The sequence below is a fragment of the Muntiacus reevesi genome, chromosome 7, assembly GCF_963930625.1.
Source record: "Muntiacus reevesi chromosome 7, mMunRee1.1, whole genome shotgun sequence".
Classification (NCBI taxonomy): domain Eukaryota; kingdom Metazoa; phylum Chordata; class Mammalia; order Artiodactyla; family Cervidae; genus Muntiacus; species Muntiacus reevesi.
Window position 1 is genome coordinate 77,724,649 of NC_089255.1, and position 15,510 is coordinate 77,740,158.

At 39.8% G+C, this 15,510-nt stretch overlaps 1 protein-coding gene across 3 annotated transcripts in view; it reads right to left on the minus strand.

The window, feature by feature from the left end:
• The window catches only part of DCAF5 (DDB1 and CUL4 associated factor 5), an 87,631-nt gene that overhangs the window by 12,624 nt on the left and 59,497 nt on the right, over positions 1 to 15,510 (minus strand). For all 3 annotated transcript variants that reach the window (XM_065940538.1, XM_065940537.1, XM_065940539.1), the window contains exon 7: positions 10,461 to 10,527. In XM_065940538.1, the coding sequence (XP_065796610.1) occupies positions 10,461 to 10,527 (67 nt within the window). The remainder of the gene's footprint in view (positions 1 to 10,460; positions 10,528 to 15,510) is intronic.

Sequence of the window (15,510 nt, forward strand, 5' to 3'; positions counted from 1 at the left end):
AGGAAATGCTGAAAGCATTTCATGGGAGAACTTCATCTGGTAGTTCTAGAACACACTGATGGGGCAAGGTGGTAAGCAAGGACATAAAAGAGTGGTACTATTTTATAGAGAAAGAAGTTGAAAAATCAGGTAACAATGGTTATTTCAATGATGCAACTGACTTCAGAACTCTGTAATTACCTAGTCCTCCCCTAAGCAATAAGACTTGGACTTGGTGTTTTTCACCAAAGAATCCAATGGTTAATTCAGTTTTCATCCTACTCATCTCATTTGACTTATTGGCAAGATTCAACAGAGCTGCCTCCTCATGTGATGTTTTTTTCCACTGTCTTTCTAGGGTCATCCTCTTTTGGTTTTCCTGCTACTTCACTGGTCACTCCTTTTTTTTTTCTTTTAAATTTTCTATTGAAGGATAATTGCTTTACAGAATTTTGTTGTTTTCTGTCAAACCTCAACATGATGGTCACTCCTTCTTGGTTTCCTTTTTGGCTCTTCTCCCAGGCTTCTTGACATTGGACTGCCTTAGGGCTCAGTCTTTGGTCCCCTTCTCTTTAACTAGTTATACTCACTTCACCCACTGCTGACCTCATACAGTCTGTGGCTTTAGATACTACTAATGTCGTACCAAAACTTCAGACACTACCTACGATACCAAAACTCAAAATGTTATCTCTAGTCCAGGTCTTCCTTCAGCTCCATACCTCTATATCCAAACTGTTTATTCAACATCTCTAGGGACATCTCAAACTCTGTCTGCTCAACTTTTCTCCCAATCTAATGAATCAGAAATTCTGATGGCTTTACTTTCAAAACCTATCTAGACTCCAACCCCTATTACCTTGGTTCAAACCACCATCACTTACTCACCTGTATTATGAGAGAACCCTACTGGTTCTCCTCATTTCTATAGTTGGCAGTCCCACTCCCAACATTTACCCTCAAAACTCAGTAGCCAGAGTGATGCTGTTAAAACAAGTCACGATGAAGTCACTCTTCTGCTCAAAATTCTCTAATGGCTCCCACTTCATTTATAGGAAGAGCCTACATGACTGGACACCCCTATATCCCACTTACCTCTATGACTAAGCCCTATTCTTCTCCCCTCTCTCATTCTGCTTCAGCACATTGATTTCCGTGCCATTTCTCAAACATAACAGGCACACTCTCACTTCAACACCTTCATGCTGGTTCTACCTGAAATGCTCTTACCCTGGATTTCCTCAATGCTCCCGCACCATCATGAGGTTTTATTCAGATGTGACCTTTTCAATGAGGACTATATTGAATATCCTATTTAAAATGACATTTCCCTGATTCCCTTCCCCACACTACTTCCTATCTCCCCCACTCTGTTCTAATTTTTCCTTTTCCAAAGCACTTCTAACCTTTTACACATACTATATAATTTATTGTATCTATTGTTCATTGTCTGTTTCACCCACCAGAATGTAAGCTCCATTCTAGCAGGGCTCTTTTGTTCTTCTGCTGTATCCTAGGTTTTTAAAATAGTGTCTATCTAGCGCATGATAAGTTTTCAACAAGTATTTGATGAATGAATGAAAAGGCATGTGTATTAGACTTTGGAATATAAGAATGCAGGAAAAGAACCTAACCTCCACTAGTGGACCTCAACATCCAACATGTGGGTTATCCAAGTGTCTCTCTCCATCTTCCTGCTGTCAATTTTGGATGTTTATTTTATAGCATTTTTTACTACAGCACACACACACACACACACACACACACACACACACACACACACATTTTGTCATCTCTCGGACTAGACACACACACACACACACACACACACACACACACACCTTTTGTCATCTCTCGGACTAGAAGTTCTTGGAGGGTAAGAAAGTGTTTATCTTTCAATCACCCATAGGATTTGCATAACATTTTATCTAAGGGTACTCAGTAAGTGAACAAATTAAAGTAAATCTCATTATTTTCTCTGGAACAAGGCTTGAAGGAGAAGGCTAAAGCTATTATCTACTAAAATGAGGTCTGATAAATACCTGTTCAAGCAATTAATCTACTTCATTCCTGACTCTACCAGCAGAAATTAAGAAGGGCTATGAGGGGCAAGAGACTACTACTTTTCCTCACTATATCTAAAAGAGTTGTCCAAACAATCTCTTAGTAATTCCAAAAAGTCTGCGTGAACATTCCCAGGGCTCCAAGTTTCCAACCGTAGAGAGAAATACAATCAGGGTACTGACAATACGGAGAGAGCAGTGGCTGCTTCCTGGGGATCATGTAACCACTTAAGAGCTAAGAAAAGTCAGATGGGGACAGTCAGTGCTGTCAGTAAAGCTCAAAGAGCCCCACAGACAGCAATGCTTAATTGTACAAAAAAGTCAATTACTAAATTCTTCTTTCATCATCTGTATTTCACATGTGTTTGCAACCAACTACTTGTGAACAATTAAAAACAGTTGTTCCACCAATTACTTGGGAGGAAAAAGCAGATGCCCAGGTCTGACTCCCTGAGAGTAAATGCACCTATGATAGTAATGAGAGGAGAGACAGAGCACGCACACACATGCAGGCTCATGGAGATGCATCGACAGCTTTTCCAGCCTATTTCCTCAGCCTGCTGGCAGTGGGAGTGGCTGCAGTGAAGAGGGGTATGTTTCCCCCTCCATTCAAGGAAAAATCTGTCATAGAAATCTCCCCTCTTAAACTACCAATGAGTCAAGTGCAACCTTCATGCAAGAAAAACGGAACTGACCATTCAGGAGGGTTCCAGATAAGGCCCATGTCTTGGTCTCAAAGGAGTTTTTTACAGCAAAGTTAAAAAGGAGAAAGCTTTTGAAATGAAAAACAGCAACACTTATTTATTACAAATAGCAACTCAGTAGCTACTGAGTACACTTAAAATATCCCTAAGAAACTAGGTATTATTATTACTGTTGTTATTTGCATTGTTAATATTCTTATCTTACAGATGAAGAAAGTTTTGGCAAGATTAAACAATTTTTCCAAAGCCTCCAAATAGAAGATGAATGCATCAGAAATTTTAAGCCCAAGTCTACCAACTCTATTACACTGTGCTTCTTTCCATAAATAGTATGGTCTTAGTGTAGAGGCATATCTGAGGGGAAGCAAGTCAATCAATGAAAAGCCCCTTCCAACAAGAATTAGGAAAAAGGGAAGGAGAAGGCCATATGAATATTTTCCAGAGACACCCACCTCTACCACATGTTATCAAATCCTCCATCACTTCTATTACCTAAGTTACTACAGAGCAAATACTTTGGAAACTATGGATCTATGAGCACTGATCTTATCCATAGCAGTAACAATGTCTTCCATTTGAACACACCTAGTTTTTAGAAAGCCTCCAAGACTGTTAAATCATTCCATGATATGAGATGGTAGGGTGAGGGGTGGGGGTAGCAATTTTACAGAAGAAACTCAGACCCACAATTGCTGTTACATAACCTGCCTAGAATCACTCAATCAGTTATTGGAAGTACTGGACTTGAATCCAGGCATGATTTTAAGCCTAATGCTCCTTCCTATATACCATGCTGACTCTATACATAACTGTCAGTCTGTTTATCTTCAGAACTGTCACATAAAAATAGACGCTCTTCCTACATACTTCAGAGGTGTAAAACATATTCTCATCGGTTTTTTTTTTCTTTGCGACACTAAAATTCCCAGTTCTATTCCTTCCTCTGATTTTTAAATGGGTTTTTAGAAATGAGTTGTCATCTGAAATCAATTGAAAAAATTGAGCCTAATCTTCCAGGTAAGATGTTTTACCCTGAGTATTAGGTGTTACATCTTGAAATTATTTCCTCAACCTACTAGGAAGCCCTATGTGAATTACTTAGCCAATTGGTTAATTCTTTTTATATAATAATACTAAATTCTGTTTATATAATAAATAAATTTCATCTCTTTGGTGTTTGTGTAGCAAAAACATCTCCCCAGTGTTTGTCAGTCTTTCTGAACAGGAGCATGGAGAAGAAAAAGATGCCCTTGCCCTTGGCTCACACTTAGCACTGCTCTCTATCTAGTTCTCTCAGCATTTGGCATGCATTGAGAAGCACACGGCAGGCATTCAATAAAAAATGTCAACTGCGTATCATCTGATTATGCCATTAAGGCATACAACGGCAAGCCAACTTCCCCACATAGCCTGCCTCAGTATCTTACTTTGAAATGGTATGAACAGAGACAGCAACTCAGCCCCATTCCAGATCTGTTAAGTCAAAGAGGCAGTAGATTAGATTAGGAATTTCCTGACAGACTTTCCATCATCTAAGCATTCAAAGCTAAAACTCAAGGCCACTTCAAGCCCTTATATGTTATGTCTGGCTCACTGAACCTTGCTAAATGTTTCTTAAAACTACAAATGGCCAACAGTTAAAAATAGAGAAATTACATAGAAGAAACTTCTGATCACTGGAGCTGCCCTGGGACAATAAGCATGCTGTCACAGTGGGGAACCTAGCAGAGGGTTCCGGTTAAAACTCCTCAGTAAAAGTGCACTTGAATATATGGCAAGTTATAATTCAAAAAAATCATTGTGGGGATGGGTATGTGAGCAGAAAATTCTATAGACCACTGATCTGTGCTAAATAAACTCCAGCACGTAAATGCCTCTGCTGGGATATCATGTTTTCATTTTTATTCATTTAATAAAATTTTATTTCTATTGTGATTTTTCTTTGACAAATGTTTATTTACTAATTTTTTCTTTCTTTTCATCAGGGAATAAAAAAAGGATACTGAAAATAGCATAAAAAGTATAAGTTAGGGCTTCCCTGGTGGCTCAGTGGTAAAGAACCCACCTGCCAGTGCAGGAGACACAGGTTTGACCCCTGGTCTGGTCTGGGAAGATCCCACATGCCACTGGGCAACCGAGCTCACGCGCCACAGCTATTGAGACCGTGCTCTAGAGCCCAGGAGTTGCAACTACTGAAGCCCCTGTGCCTAGGGTCCCATGCTCTGCAACAAGAGAAGTCACATAATGAGAAGCCTTTGCACCACAACTAGAGAGTAGCCCCTCCCGCTCGCTGCAAACAGAGAAAAGCCCACACAGCAATGAAGACCCAGCACAGCCAAAAGTAAATAAAGGAAAGCCATAAATTAAATAAAATTTTAAAAAGTATAGCTTCATGAAATTTTGTAAGATGAACACCTATATAACCAACACCCGGGTCAAGAAATGGAATTTTTCTTGGCCATTCAGAGGCCTCTATGTGCCTCATTCCTATTACAACCTCTTCCCTTCCCTAAAGAAATCATTATCCTGGGACTTCCTGGGTGGTCTAGTGGTTAAGAATCCACCTGCCAATGCAGGGGACATGGGTTTGATCCCATATGCCGCAGAGCAACCAAGTCGGGGCACGGCAACCACTGAAGCCTACATGCCCTAGAGCTCAGGCTCCATAGCAAGAGAAGCCACCAGAATGAAAAGCTTGCACACCTCAATGAAGAGTAGCCCCCACTTGCCATAACTAGAAAAAGCCCACACTCAGCAAAGACCCAGCGCAGACCAAAAAAACACCCCACAAATACACCATTACCTTGACTTCTATATTAATCACTTTCTTGCTTTTTAAAATAATTTTTTATTTATTTTAGTATACATTCCTAAATACTTTTCATTTGTGGTGGGGGGAGGGGAGCAGTGGGCACACCACACAGCTTGTGGGATCTTAGTTCCTCAACCAAGAATCAAACCCAGGCCTTCGGCAGTGAAAACATGGAGTCCCTAACCACTGAACAGCCACTCAATTTCTCCAGGGAATTCCCTCCTAAATAGTTTTGCTTGTTTTTTGTTTTAGTTAATATATCTTTTGGATTTTTTATACAATATAGTTAATATACCTTTTGGATTTTTTATACAATAGGTTACCCCCTGTCCATGCTTTATCATCAGAATGCATCTGTTGAAGAACATAAGATCACTTCACCTGCAGTCTCTAACAGTCTGGGTTTCGTGGACTGTACCCTCACAGTGTAGCAGTACTATAGTACACCCTCCGTCCTCCGTGCTCCCTGCAGACTAAAGCTGGACCCTGAGGTCTGATCAGATTCAGGGTTTCTCTTCAGCATGCTCATAATGTCTAGCTGCCTTTCTTTTTGTAATGCAAATAACCGGTCGATGCTCAATGTTTAGACGTATCAATTCATGAGGGCTGCTAAGTAATTATATAAAAACTGTAATTTCTTTTTAAAAAATGCATTTTACTATATTTTTGAAAGATATTTTCCTTGTGTATAGAATTCAAGGTTGGCAGGTTTTAATTCTTTAAGCACTTCAGAGATATCGTTCTATTACAGTCTGGCTCCCATCGTTTGATCATCAATCTTATTGCTGTTTATTTACAGGTAATTTGTCCATTTTCTCCGGCTGCTTTTAGGCCTTTTCTCATTATCTTTTGCTTTCAACAGTTTGACTTATGATGTGCTTAGGTGTGTTGTATTTACTCTGTTTGTTTGAATCTACATTGTTGTGTTTACTCTGAGTTTTTGAATCTGAAAATTGGCATATTTCATTTGTTCTGGCAACTTTCAGGTATTATTTCTTCATGTATTACTTCTGCTTCACTTTCTCTTATCCTTCTGGGATTTCAATTTCATATGGATATGTGAGATCATCTATGTCCCTCTTGTCTCTTACACTCTGGTTTAGCTCTTTCCATTCTCCATTCTCATTGTCCTTCAGTTCAAATGTCTTCTATTGACCTGTCTTCGATTCACCAAACCTGTCCTTTCACAATTAAACCCAGCCAAAAAATTCTTAGTTTTAGACATATTTTTCAGTTTTAGAATGTCTACACGAATTTTTTTTCTAAGTAGATTCCAATTCTCAGTTGAAATTCTCCATCTTTTTATCAATTTTGTCCATCTTTTCTATTTTCTTTATCACATTTATAATATTTAAAGTTCCTGATTATTTGACTTCAATATCTAGGTAACATTGTGGATTGGTTTCTTTTGATCCCTGACCACATTTTCCTGTTTCATAACTTTTTTATTGTATGCTGGACATGGAGGATAAAGAACCACAGTGACTGTTATGGACTGAACTGTGTCTCTTGCAAATTCATATGTCGACGTCCCAACCTCCCAAAGTGACTATTTGGAGACAGAGGCTTTAAAGAGATAATTAAGGTTAAGCAAATTATAAGGGTAGGACTCTAATCCAATAAGACTGATGTTCTCATAAGAGGAGGAAGGGACATCAGTAATGAGACATTAGCAAGAAAAGGCCATGTGAGACCACAGACAGAGGACAGTCATCAGCAAGTCCAGGAGAGAGGTCTCCGGAGAAATCAAACTTGCCAGAACCTTGATCTTGGACATCCAGAACTGTGAGGAAATACAGTTCTGCTGCTTAAATAACCCAGTCTGTGAGATTTTGTAATGGCAGCCGTAGCAGACCGATACAGAGATGAAAGTCACTTCCTCCATCTAGCATTCACCCATTCTACTGCTTTTCTCGAGAAGGTAAGGGGCTGGCCACCCTCATCCAAGCAGGAGGGCCAGGCAGGGCTCGGCTGCTTCTTTAGTCAGACTAAGTCTGCTTCTCGTTTCAAATCTCTCAAAGGCAAGATCTGTAGCCCGCATGTTGCAGGTATCTTCCACCAGTGGGAGTTTGTGTTCTACATACCAGGAGATTGCAAGAGACTACACTTTGCCTTTCTGGTCCAGCTCCATCCTCGAGTGTAGCCTCTTGGGCCTTTGATGGAGAGCCTGTGAAACCTCTGTTCTCTGCTTCTGTCCTTTGGAGGTTTTAAGCTTATCTCTTTATCACCCTTTTCCAAGCAGGTTCGAAATACCCTGTGGAGCAGACCCCTCCCACTAGGGGAACTCCGTCTCCTAAGCCCTGTATACCATAGGCACTTCATTCTGTTTTCCAGTCTAGTCCCCTAACTCCCAGTACAACACCAGCACCCAGCAAATGTCCTACAGAGAAGACTGGTCATGTGCTTGGGGTTCCTCTGAATCTAATCTATCCCATCAACCCATGTGGCTGTTGAAAACTGATTTCTTTTGACCCTGGTAGAGGCTGTTCATGGCAGCTCCACTGACACCTGGGCACAGATGCCGTCAGGACAGAGCACGGCCAGACCTTCTGCTCAGTTGGGAAGGCTCTTCCTTCTTCAGAACTTTAGTTCTCACACACTATTACCACAGCTCTCTTGACACCTTTAAAAAGGTGGCTTTTGTAATCTGACTTTGTACTTATTGCAGTGGGAACTACCTACTGCATCCTATGTGGAATCTGAAGTCTAACTACTTTTTAATAGAAATTTTACATCATTCCTTTTTCCTCTTTGAAATAACATTTTTACTTTACTTACTTTCCCCAAACTTCAACATAATATATTTTTATAAAAACTCTATCAGAATCACCAACAAAACTATAAATACAAATTCAGATTTTTTTTATTTGCTGTGACTGTAAGGCTCTAAGTGTTAACATTTTGGTACTGTATCAGATTAGAGTTACCATTACAATTCTGCTCAGTCGATCAGTTGTGTCTGACTCTTTTGTGACCCCATGGACTATAGCCCGCCAGGGGCCTCCGACCATGGGACTTTCCAGGCAAGAATACTGGAGTGGATTGCCATTTCTTTCTCCAGGGAATTATAATTCTTACTGGAACACAACTGATCAAAACAGATATACATTTAATGTTTTATAAAAACCAGTTACTATAAAAAGAAGCAATTTATTGCATAAGAAGATAGGGGAGGAGGGAGGGGGTGGTTGGGCTATAGCCCTATGATTAAAGAATCCTTCAGTTGTTTTTTTTGCCACCTTAAGAGATTTTTATACCTTAAGGGCAATGCACCACGCCAAGGTTCAAGTGGTCAGGTATTTCTGGAATATTTCTGATTTTCTGGTATTTTTTGTTTATCTGTTTGCTTGCTTCTTTTTCTGTAAAGTGGAGAAGGACAAAGGGGAAAGGGGAAGTGGGAAAGGACAATACACATGGAATTTAAGAATCTAGAAATGGATTCCTTTAAACTAGTTGTGCCTATACAACCCTTGGAAGGTCTAGGCACCCATTTCCCAGTTTCAGTACTGGAGTCCTAAATCAGTTCTGAGGGTCCCTGCCAACCCAGAGAGCGCATAATCATCTACGTATAAAGGCAGCCTAACAGTGGCCCATACCCTAAGCCAGTACAGAAATCAGCAGGTGAAAAAAATCTACAATACTAGTGATAATTCTTTCCCCTTCTCTCAATACAAACATGAAAAAGATTCCAGAGAGCACTCCTAGGAGAGGGAAATTATCTACCTTCCATTTTAAAAGTCACATAGACTTAATAATGAAAAGTCTTCAAGATCATGTAAAAGATACAATTAAGCCCAAAGACTATTTCTCAGCTAATCAATCTAGGATTCATGGAGGTGGGAGACTTAATACAGGATTAATTCTAGAGATAGAACATCATTTTTTGTTCAGATAGACTGTTGCTGTCCCATCTGGTTGTACGTCAAAAGTAAGATGCTTCATCACACTTTCCAAATTCCATAAGGGGAAAAAGGCCTTTTGTAACTTGTTTAGTAACCAGAGCATAGCAATAGGATAGTTTTTCCAAAAGTAAGCCTCATCAAGTTCTGAAAGGCAGATGTTTGGTAACAATATTGTTAATTCGGCAATAGGCAAGCCAACAACTTTCCTCAACTCTGAGACCAGGACACATTTTGTGTAATATTATCAGCACAGCCCTCTATTTCTTTCCTACATTTTCCAGTTTGATGCCATGTATCACCTGGAGCAGGTGGCTGTATTGAAGTGTCCTGAGAATAAAAAACAGCTATTTTCCTACCAGTAGGAAGCCACCAGTGAAACACTCATCTGAGCACATGAGGACACTAGTATCAAGAATGATCCATGCTGTCTGAAAGCTCAGATGGTCTAGATCCAAACTTATGGAAAGCTTTTTCAGAATACATCTAGAGCAAAGGCAGAAACATTTCTTCCTAATTTCTCTCATGTCTGGAATCCGCCAAACTCCAGGGAGTACATCTGTCCATTAATAAAGAAAGTTTCCCTTTAGTTAACATCACCAGGGAGGCCAAAGGGAGGGCAGAGGCCCTAACAACTGTTTGTAGAGGAACACGCGGAGCAGGAACGCACACCGATAAAGGAAAAGCAAGGTAAGAAACACTCCAAGTGTGAAACAGGAGAGAGGACAATGAAGAGGAGGCGACCCAAGAAGTCTAAAGAAAAGTTCTTAGGAGAAAAAATCTGAGCATGATTATGTCAGATAAGGGTATGCATGAAGGTTATAGCTAAATCTGGTTTCTAATTTTTATTTTAAAGTTTACTTTGGTCACTCTCCAATAAATTTATTATATTAAAGGAGAAATATCTTCTTCTGTTTCTACAGATTTGCCCTTTCAGGGCACAGCATGCAGAAGGTCAATAGCGCCAATATTAGCAGCAGGTTCATATTAAGGATATGCTCACCTGCTTCTGGATCTGCAGGAATTCTCCACATGTACAGGTTGAAGTCGTCAGAGCCTGAAAGGATATACTGTTGAAACAAAAAAAAATATGTATTTATTACTTATGTGGTGATTGATAATATATGTATCCACCTATCTATACAGGAAAAGGTTTTTTAAAAATAAACAAGATAAATGAACATACAGTCATAAGGCACAGCACAGCACTCTTTTAAAAGTATCTACAAATCAAAAGACTAGTTGGCTAAAACTCAGTAACAAACAACCAAACTGATTTAAAAATGAGCAAAGGACTTGAATAGATATTTTTCCAGAAAAAGTATAAAAATAGCCAATAACATGAAAAAATGCTTAACATCACTAATCATTAGGGAAATGACAATGAAAACCACAATGTAGTACCACTTCACACCAATTAGGATGGCTGTTACGGAAAGCAAATGGACAGAAAACAAGAGTTCGTGAGTATGTGGAGAAACTGGACCCAATGTGCACTGCTGGTGGGGCTATATAATGCTGCAGTCACTGTGGAACAGAAAATGGAGGCTCCTCAAGAAGTTAAACACAGAACTACCATACAACCCAGAAATCCCACTCCTAGGTATACAGCAGACAACTGAAAGCAGGAACTCAAGCTATCAGTACACTAATATTCACAGTATAATGCTCACAACAGCCAAAATGTGGAGACGACCTAAATGTACATCAATGGATGAGCAGACAAATAAAAGGTGGTATATATATATATCCATACAATGGAATATTATTTAGCCTTAAAAAGAATTCTGACACGTGCTACAACATGGGTGAAAACTGAAGACATTTTGCTAAATAAAATAAGCCAGATGCAAAAAGACAACTGTTGTATGAGGACCAGAGAGTAGTCAAATTCAGAGACAAAAAGCACAATGGTAGTTGCCAAGGTCGGGGAGGGAAGAGAAATGGGGCACTACTGTTTAATGAGTATAGAGTTTCAGTCTAGAAAGATGAAAAGGTTCTGGAGATGGACAGTTGTGATGGTTACACAACAATGTGAATATACTTAATGCCACAAAACTGCACAGTTTAGATGGCTACAGTGTTAAGTTTTATATTACATATATTTTATACCACATTAAAAAAAAATTAAAATTTAGGAGCTTCCCAGAGACCTTTTATGCAAGCCCAAGCATCCTGAAGTTGCCTGTTGTCATCTGACATCATTGAGTAGGAAGCCACTGTCAATCCAGCTATGAGTTAGCGCCCCTTTCATGGGGTGGCTTCAAACTGCCTGATCTCAAAAAGACAGGTCACTAAGCCAGATCTAGTCTAATTAGAACTCATAAGAGCATTATCTAACACTGTCTAATGGCAACCAGTGAGCAATTCTGTGAGTTCACTTATTTCCAAAGATTAACAAAAGTGCTCTACCTTACATTTAGATCAGCATTACTTTCTGCCTTTTGGTCCCATCTGCTTATTTACCTAGAAAAATAAAGGCCTACAGTTTTCTAATGAAAATTTCTGACTTAAAAATGACACTGTGAACATCCAAAAAAAAGTAAAAGTCCAATATAGGCACAACCTCGTGCCTAATAAGTTATTAAATACATTATAATCATTAAAAATCAATTTACCAGTCTTCAAAACACCAGTAGTGACATGATAAAGGAGACACAGAAACTTGTATTCAAAGATGAAGAAAATGTTATCCACGGGGACTAGGTGATTTGGCCCAGGGGACAGTGGAAAAAGAAGTGGGTTCAGTTTCCTCATCTGGTTGCTCGTTGCTCTGGTCTAAATGTTTGTGTCCCCCCAAATTCACATGTTCAAATCCTAATGCCTAATGTGGTAATATTAGAAGATGGGGCCTTTGGGAAATGATTGTGTCTTGAGGGTAGAGCCCTCATAAATGGGATTAGCACTCTTTAAAAGAGACCCTACAGAGCTCCCTAGCCCCTTCCACCATGTGAAGAAACAGTGAAGTCAGCTGGCTGCAACCATGAAGACAGCCTATACCACAATCCAATCAGGTTGGCACTCTGACCTTGGACTTCCAGCCTCCGTAACTGTTAGAAAGAAATTATTGAAATTATAAAAATTATAAGTCACCCAGTCTGTGGTATTTTGTTATGGCAACCAGAAGAGGCTAAGGCTCCTTTAGTTCTAGGATTCTATGATTACCCTGTGAAGGAATGATGGAAGCCAGATCAGGGCTGAAAGTCCCTAAACTCCTGGTCCATGGTTACTTGACAAGTCACTACGTAAGTATGCTCAAAATAAAGAAACTCAGTCTAGTCCTACTACACTTCAATTAAAAAGTTTCCTCAACAACAAAAACCAAAGATTTTAAAAATGGGCAAAGTACTTGAACAGACATTTTCCAAAGAAGAAACATATAACGGCCATATACAAATGGTCAATAAGCACATAAAAAAAAGCTCAACGTCACTCATCATTAGGGAAAGGCATATCAAAACCACAATGAGATACTGTCTCACACTCATTAGGATGACTACTATCAAAAAAATAGAAAACAGTTCCTCAAAAATTTAAGAATAAAATTACTACATGAGTCATCAATTCCACCTCTGGATACATATCTAAAAGAACCGAATGCAGGATCTTTTAGAGATATTTATATAACAATGTTTATAGCAGTTTTATTTATAACAGCCAAAGAGGGAAGCAACCCAAGTGCCCATCATCAGATGAATGTATAAACAAAATGTGGTGTATAGACATGATGGAATATAATTCAGATTTCAAAAGGAAGGAAATTCTGACATGAGCTACAACACGGATGTATCCTGAACATTTGTGTGTTCATGACAAAAAGACAAATACTGTATGCTTCCACTTATGAGGTTATAGAATAAGTGAGTAGTCAGATTCATAGAGACAGAAAGTAGAATGCTGGTTTACCAAGACCAGGGAGCAGGGGAGCGTGGGGAGATAGTGTTAACTGGGTACAGAGTTTCAGTTTTTGTTTTCTTTGCTTTTTTAAGAATTTCAGTTTTATAAGGTGAAAAACTTTTAGAGACAGATGCTGGTGATGGTTACAGACCAATGTTAATGTACTTATCACCACAATATTATACACTTAAAATTTTTCCCTTAAAAATAAAAGAAAAAAAGAGAAGATGAATCCTCTTTGTCTTGATTTAAGGTCCATTCACTAACTCCGTTCAGTTTATGATACTCTCTTATTTGAAGTTAGGAAGCTGGAATTCAAGAGCCCAAGTCTTTCCTCTCACAGCCTGTTTTGCTAAAGTACGTTAGGGGGAAAAATTCATTAATTACACAAGAGCCAAGCTCTTACATGCCAGGCACTCTGATGTTTACAAAGAAATATAAGGTAATATCCAGATTCCCAAGGAGCTTAATTTAAGTAGAAAACATACACGTAGGTACACAACTACCATGCCATTAAGTAGACATCACTAGGTGCCGTTATGAGAAATAAGGTGCCTGGTGAGTCACAGAAGTCAAGGCAAGACAGATTTGAGCCCTGAGCACCCCCAGATAAAGATGTGGTAGAAAAAGGATGAAGCAAAGAGCAAAGATAAAGCTATGGTACTCATGTCGTTTTAACAGAAGCGGAAGCATGGGTAACTCGCTCCTTCATACCCGGCTCATGTCCCTCATGCCTTACTGCTTACTGTACCTGATCGCCAAGTGCCAGTATTCATGTCTCTCTCTCTAAAGTATTCTCCAAGGCCCAGGGGGCTGCAGGCTGCTCTAGGGAACGAACCTCCTTGGGAGCAGGTTCCTACAATGACTCAAGGAAGCTAGCACATCAATATTCCATCTACCTCGTTCCCAGGTAGAACAGCCTGAAGTGTGTGTCCTAAAAGACTTCCTGGTGGCTCAGTGCTAAAGAATCCACCTACCAATGCAGGACAAGCCGTAGATGTGGGTTCGATCCCTGGGTTGGGAAGATCCCCTGGAGGAGGAAATGGCAACCACTCCAGTATTCTTGCCTAGAAAATGCCATGAACAGAAGCGCCTGGCGGGCTACAGTCCACAGGGTCATAAGAGTCAGACACAAGTAAGTGTGCACACATGTCATGTGTTCTATACCCCTTCCCCTCAGGATCAAACTTCAACTGCCCACAGTTGTAGCTGGCTCACTAAATCATCCTTCCTTTTCCTATTTCTCTTTTCCACTCCTGTGATGTTTTCCTGCATTTCCAAATAAACTACTTGTATCTGACATCTGAACCCAAATTAAGACACATAGGAGAGGGGGCACAGGACACAAAAGAACTGTGCACTAATAATTTATATATAAAATACACATATTATTCAACACCTCATCATTTCATGTTCTGTGTTTAAAAGAGGCTATAAAACTTCACACAGAGAATTCCCTCTATCCTGTGCCCACTCCCATACTTTTTCCAAACTAAACAAACAAAAAACAACTATTAAAAAAGGAGTGAGCTGAGGCTGGGCTTTTCAGAGGTTTTAGTATTAACACATCACTGCGAAGGATCAGTGCTTCCCTCCTCTGTTCAACTATTCACCAGGGAAAGCCATAACAAGTTAAAGGGGACTCCCAGACAGAATGCTGACTCAGAAGATTGCCTTAGAAGGAAGAAAACTCCCGCAGAGCTAAGGCCTCTTGGATTTAATATGACAGCTCCAGAAATACAGAGAAAATGAGTACAACGTACAGGCTTCCTCTCAGGGATAAGGGCAATTCCTGACCCTTTTTTCCTCTTGCAACCACCACAAGGGAACAGTTCGGGATAATTTCCAAGGAGGGGGTCTTGACCCACTGCCGTCTAGTCAGACCGTTTAAGTGTTCACACACATTAGAATCACATAACTGCCCTGAGGAATTCATTTATGACATTTCTTGCTTGTCTGCTGGGCCCCTTCCAACATTAAAAGTTGGCTGCCTGGGATACTGCTGACTGTGGGAGAGTAAAATAAAAATGAGTTCATCCATTTATCCATCAAACAAATATTTATTGAATGTCTACTATGTGTTGGGCACTGTCCCAGGGAAAGGAGCACAGTACTGATCAAAAAAGACCCTGTCCCTACCTTCATGTGACTTACAT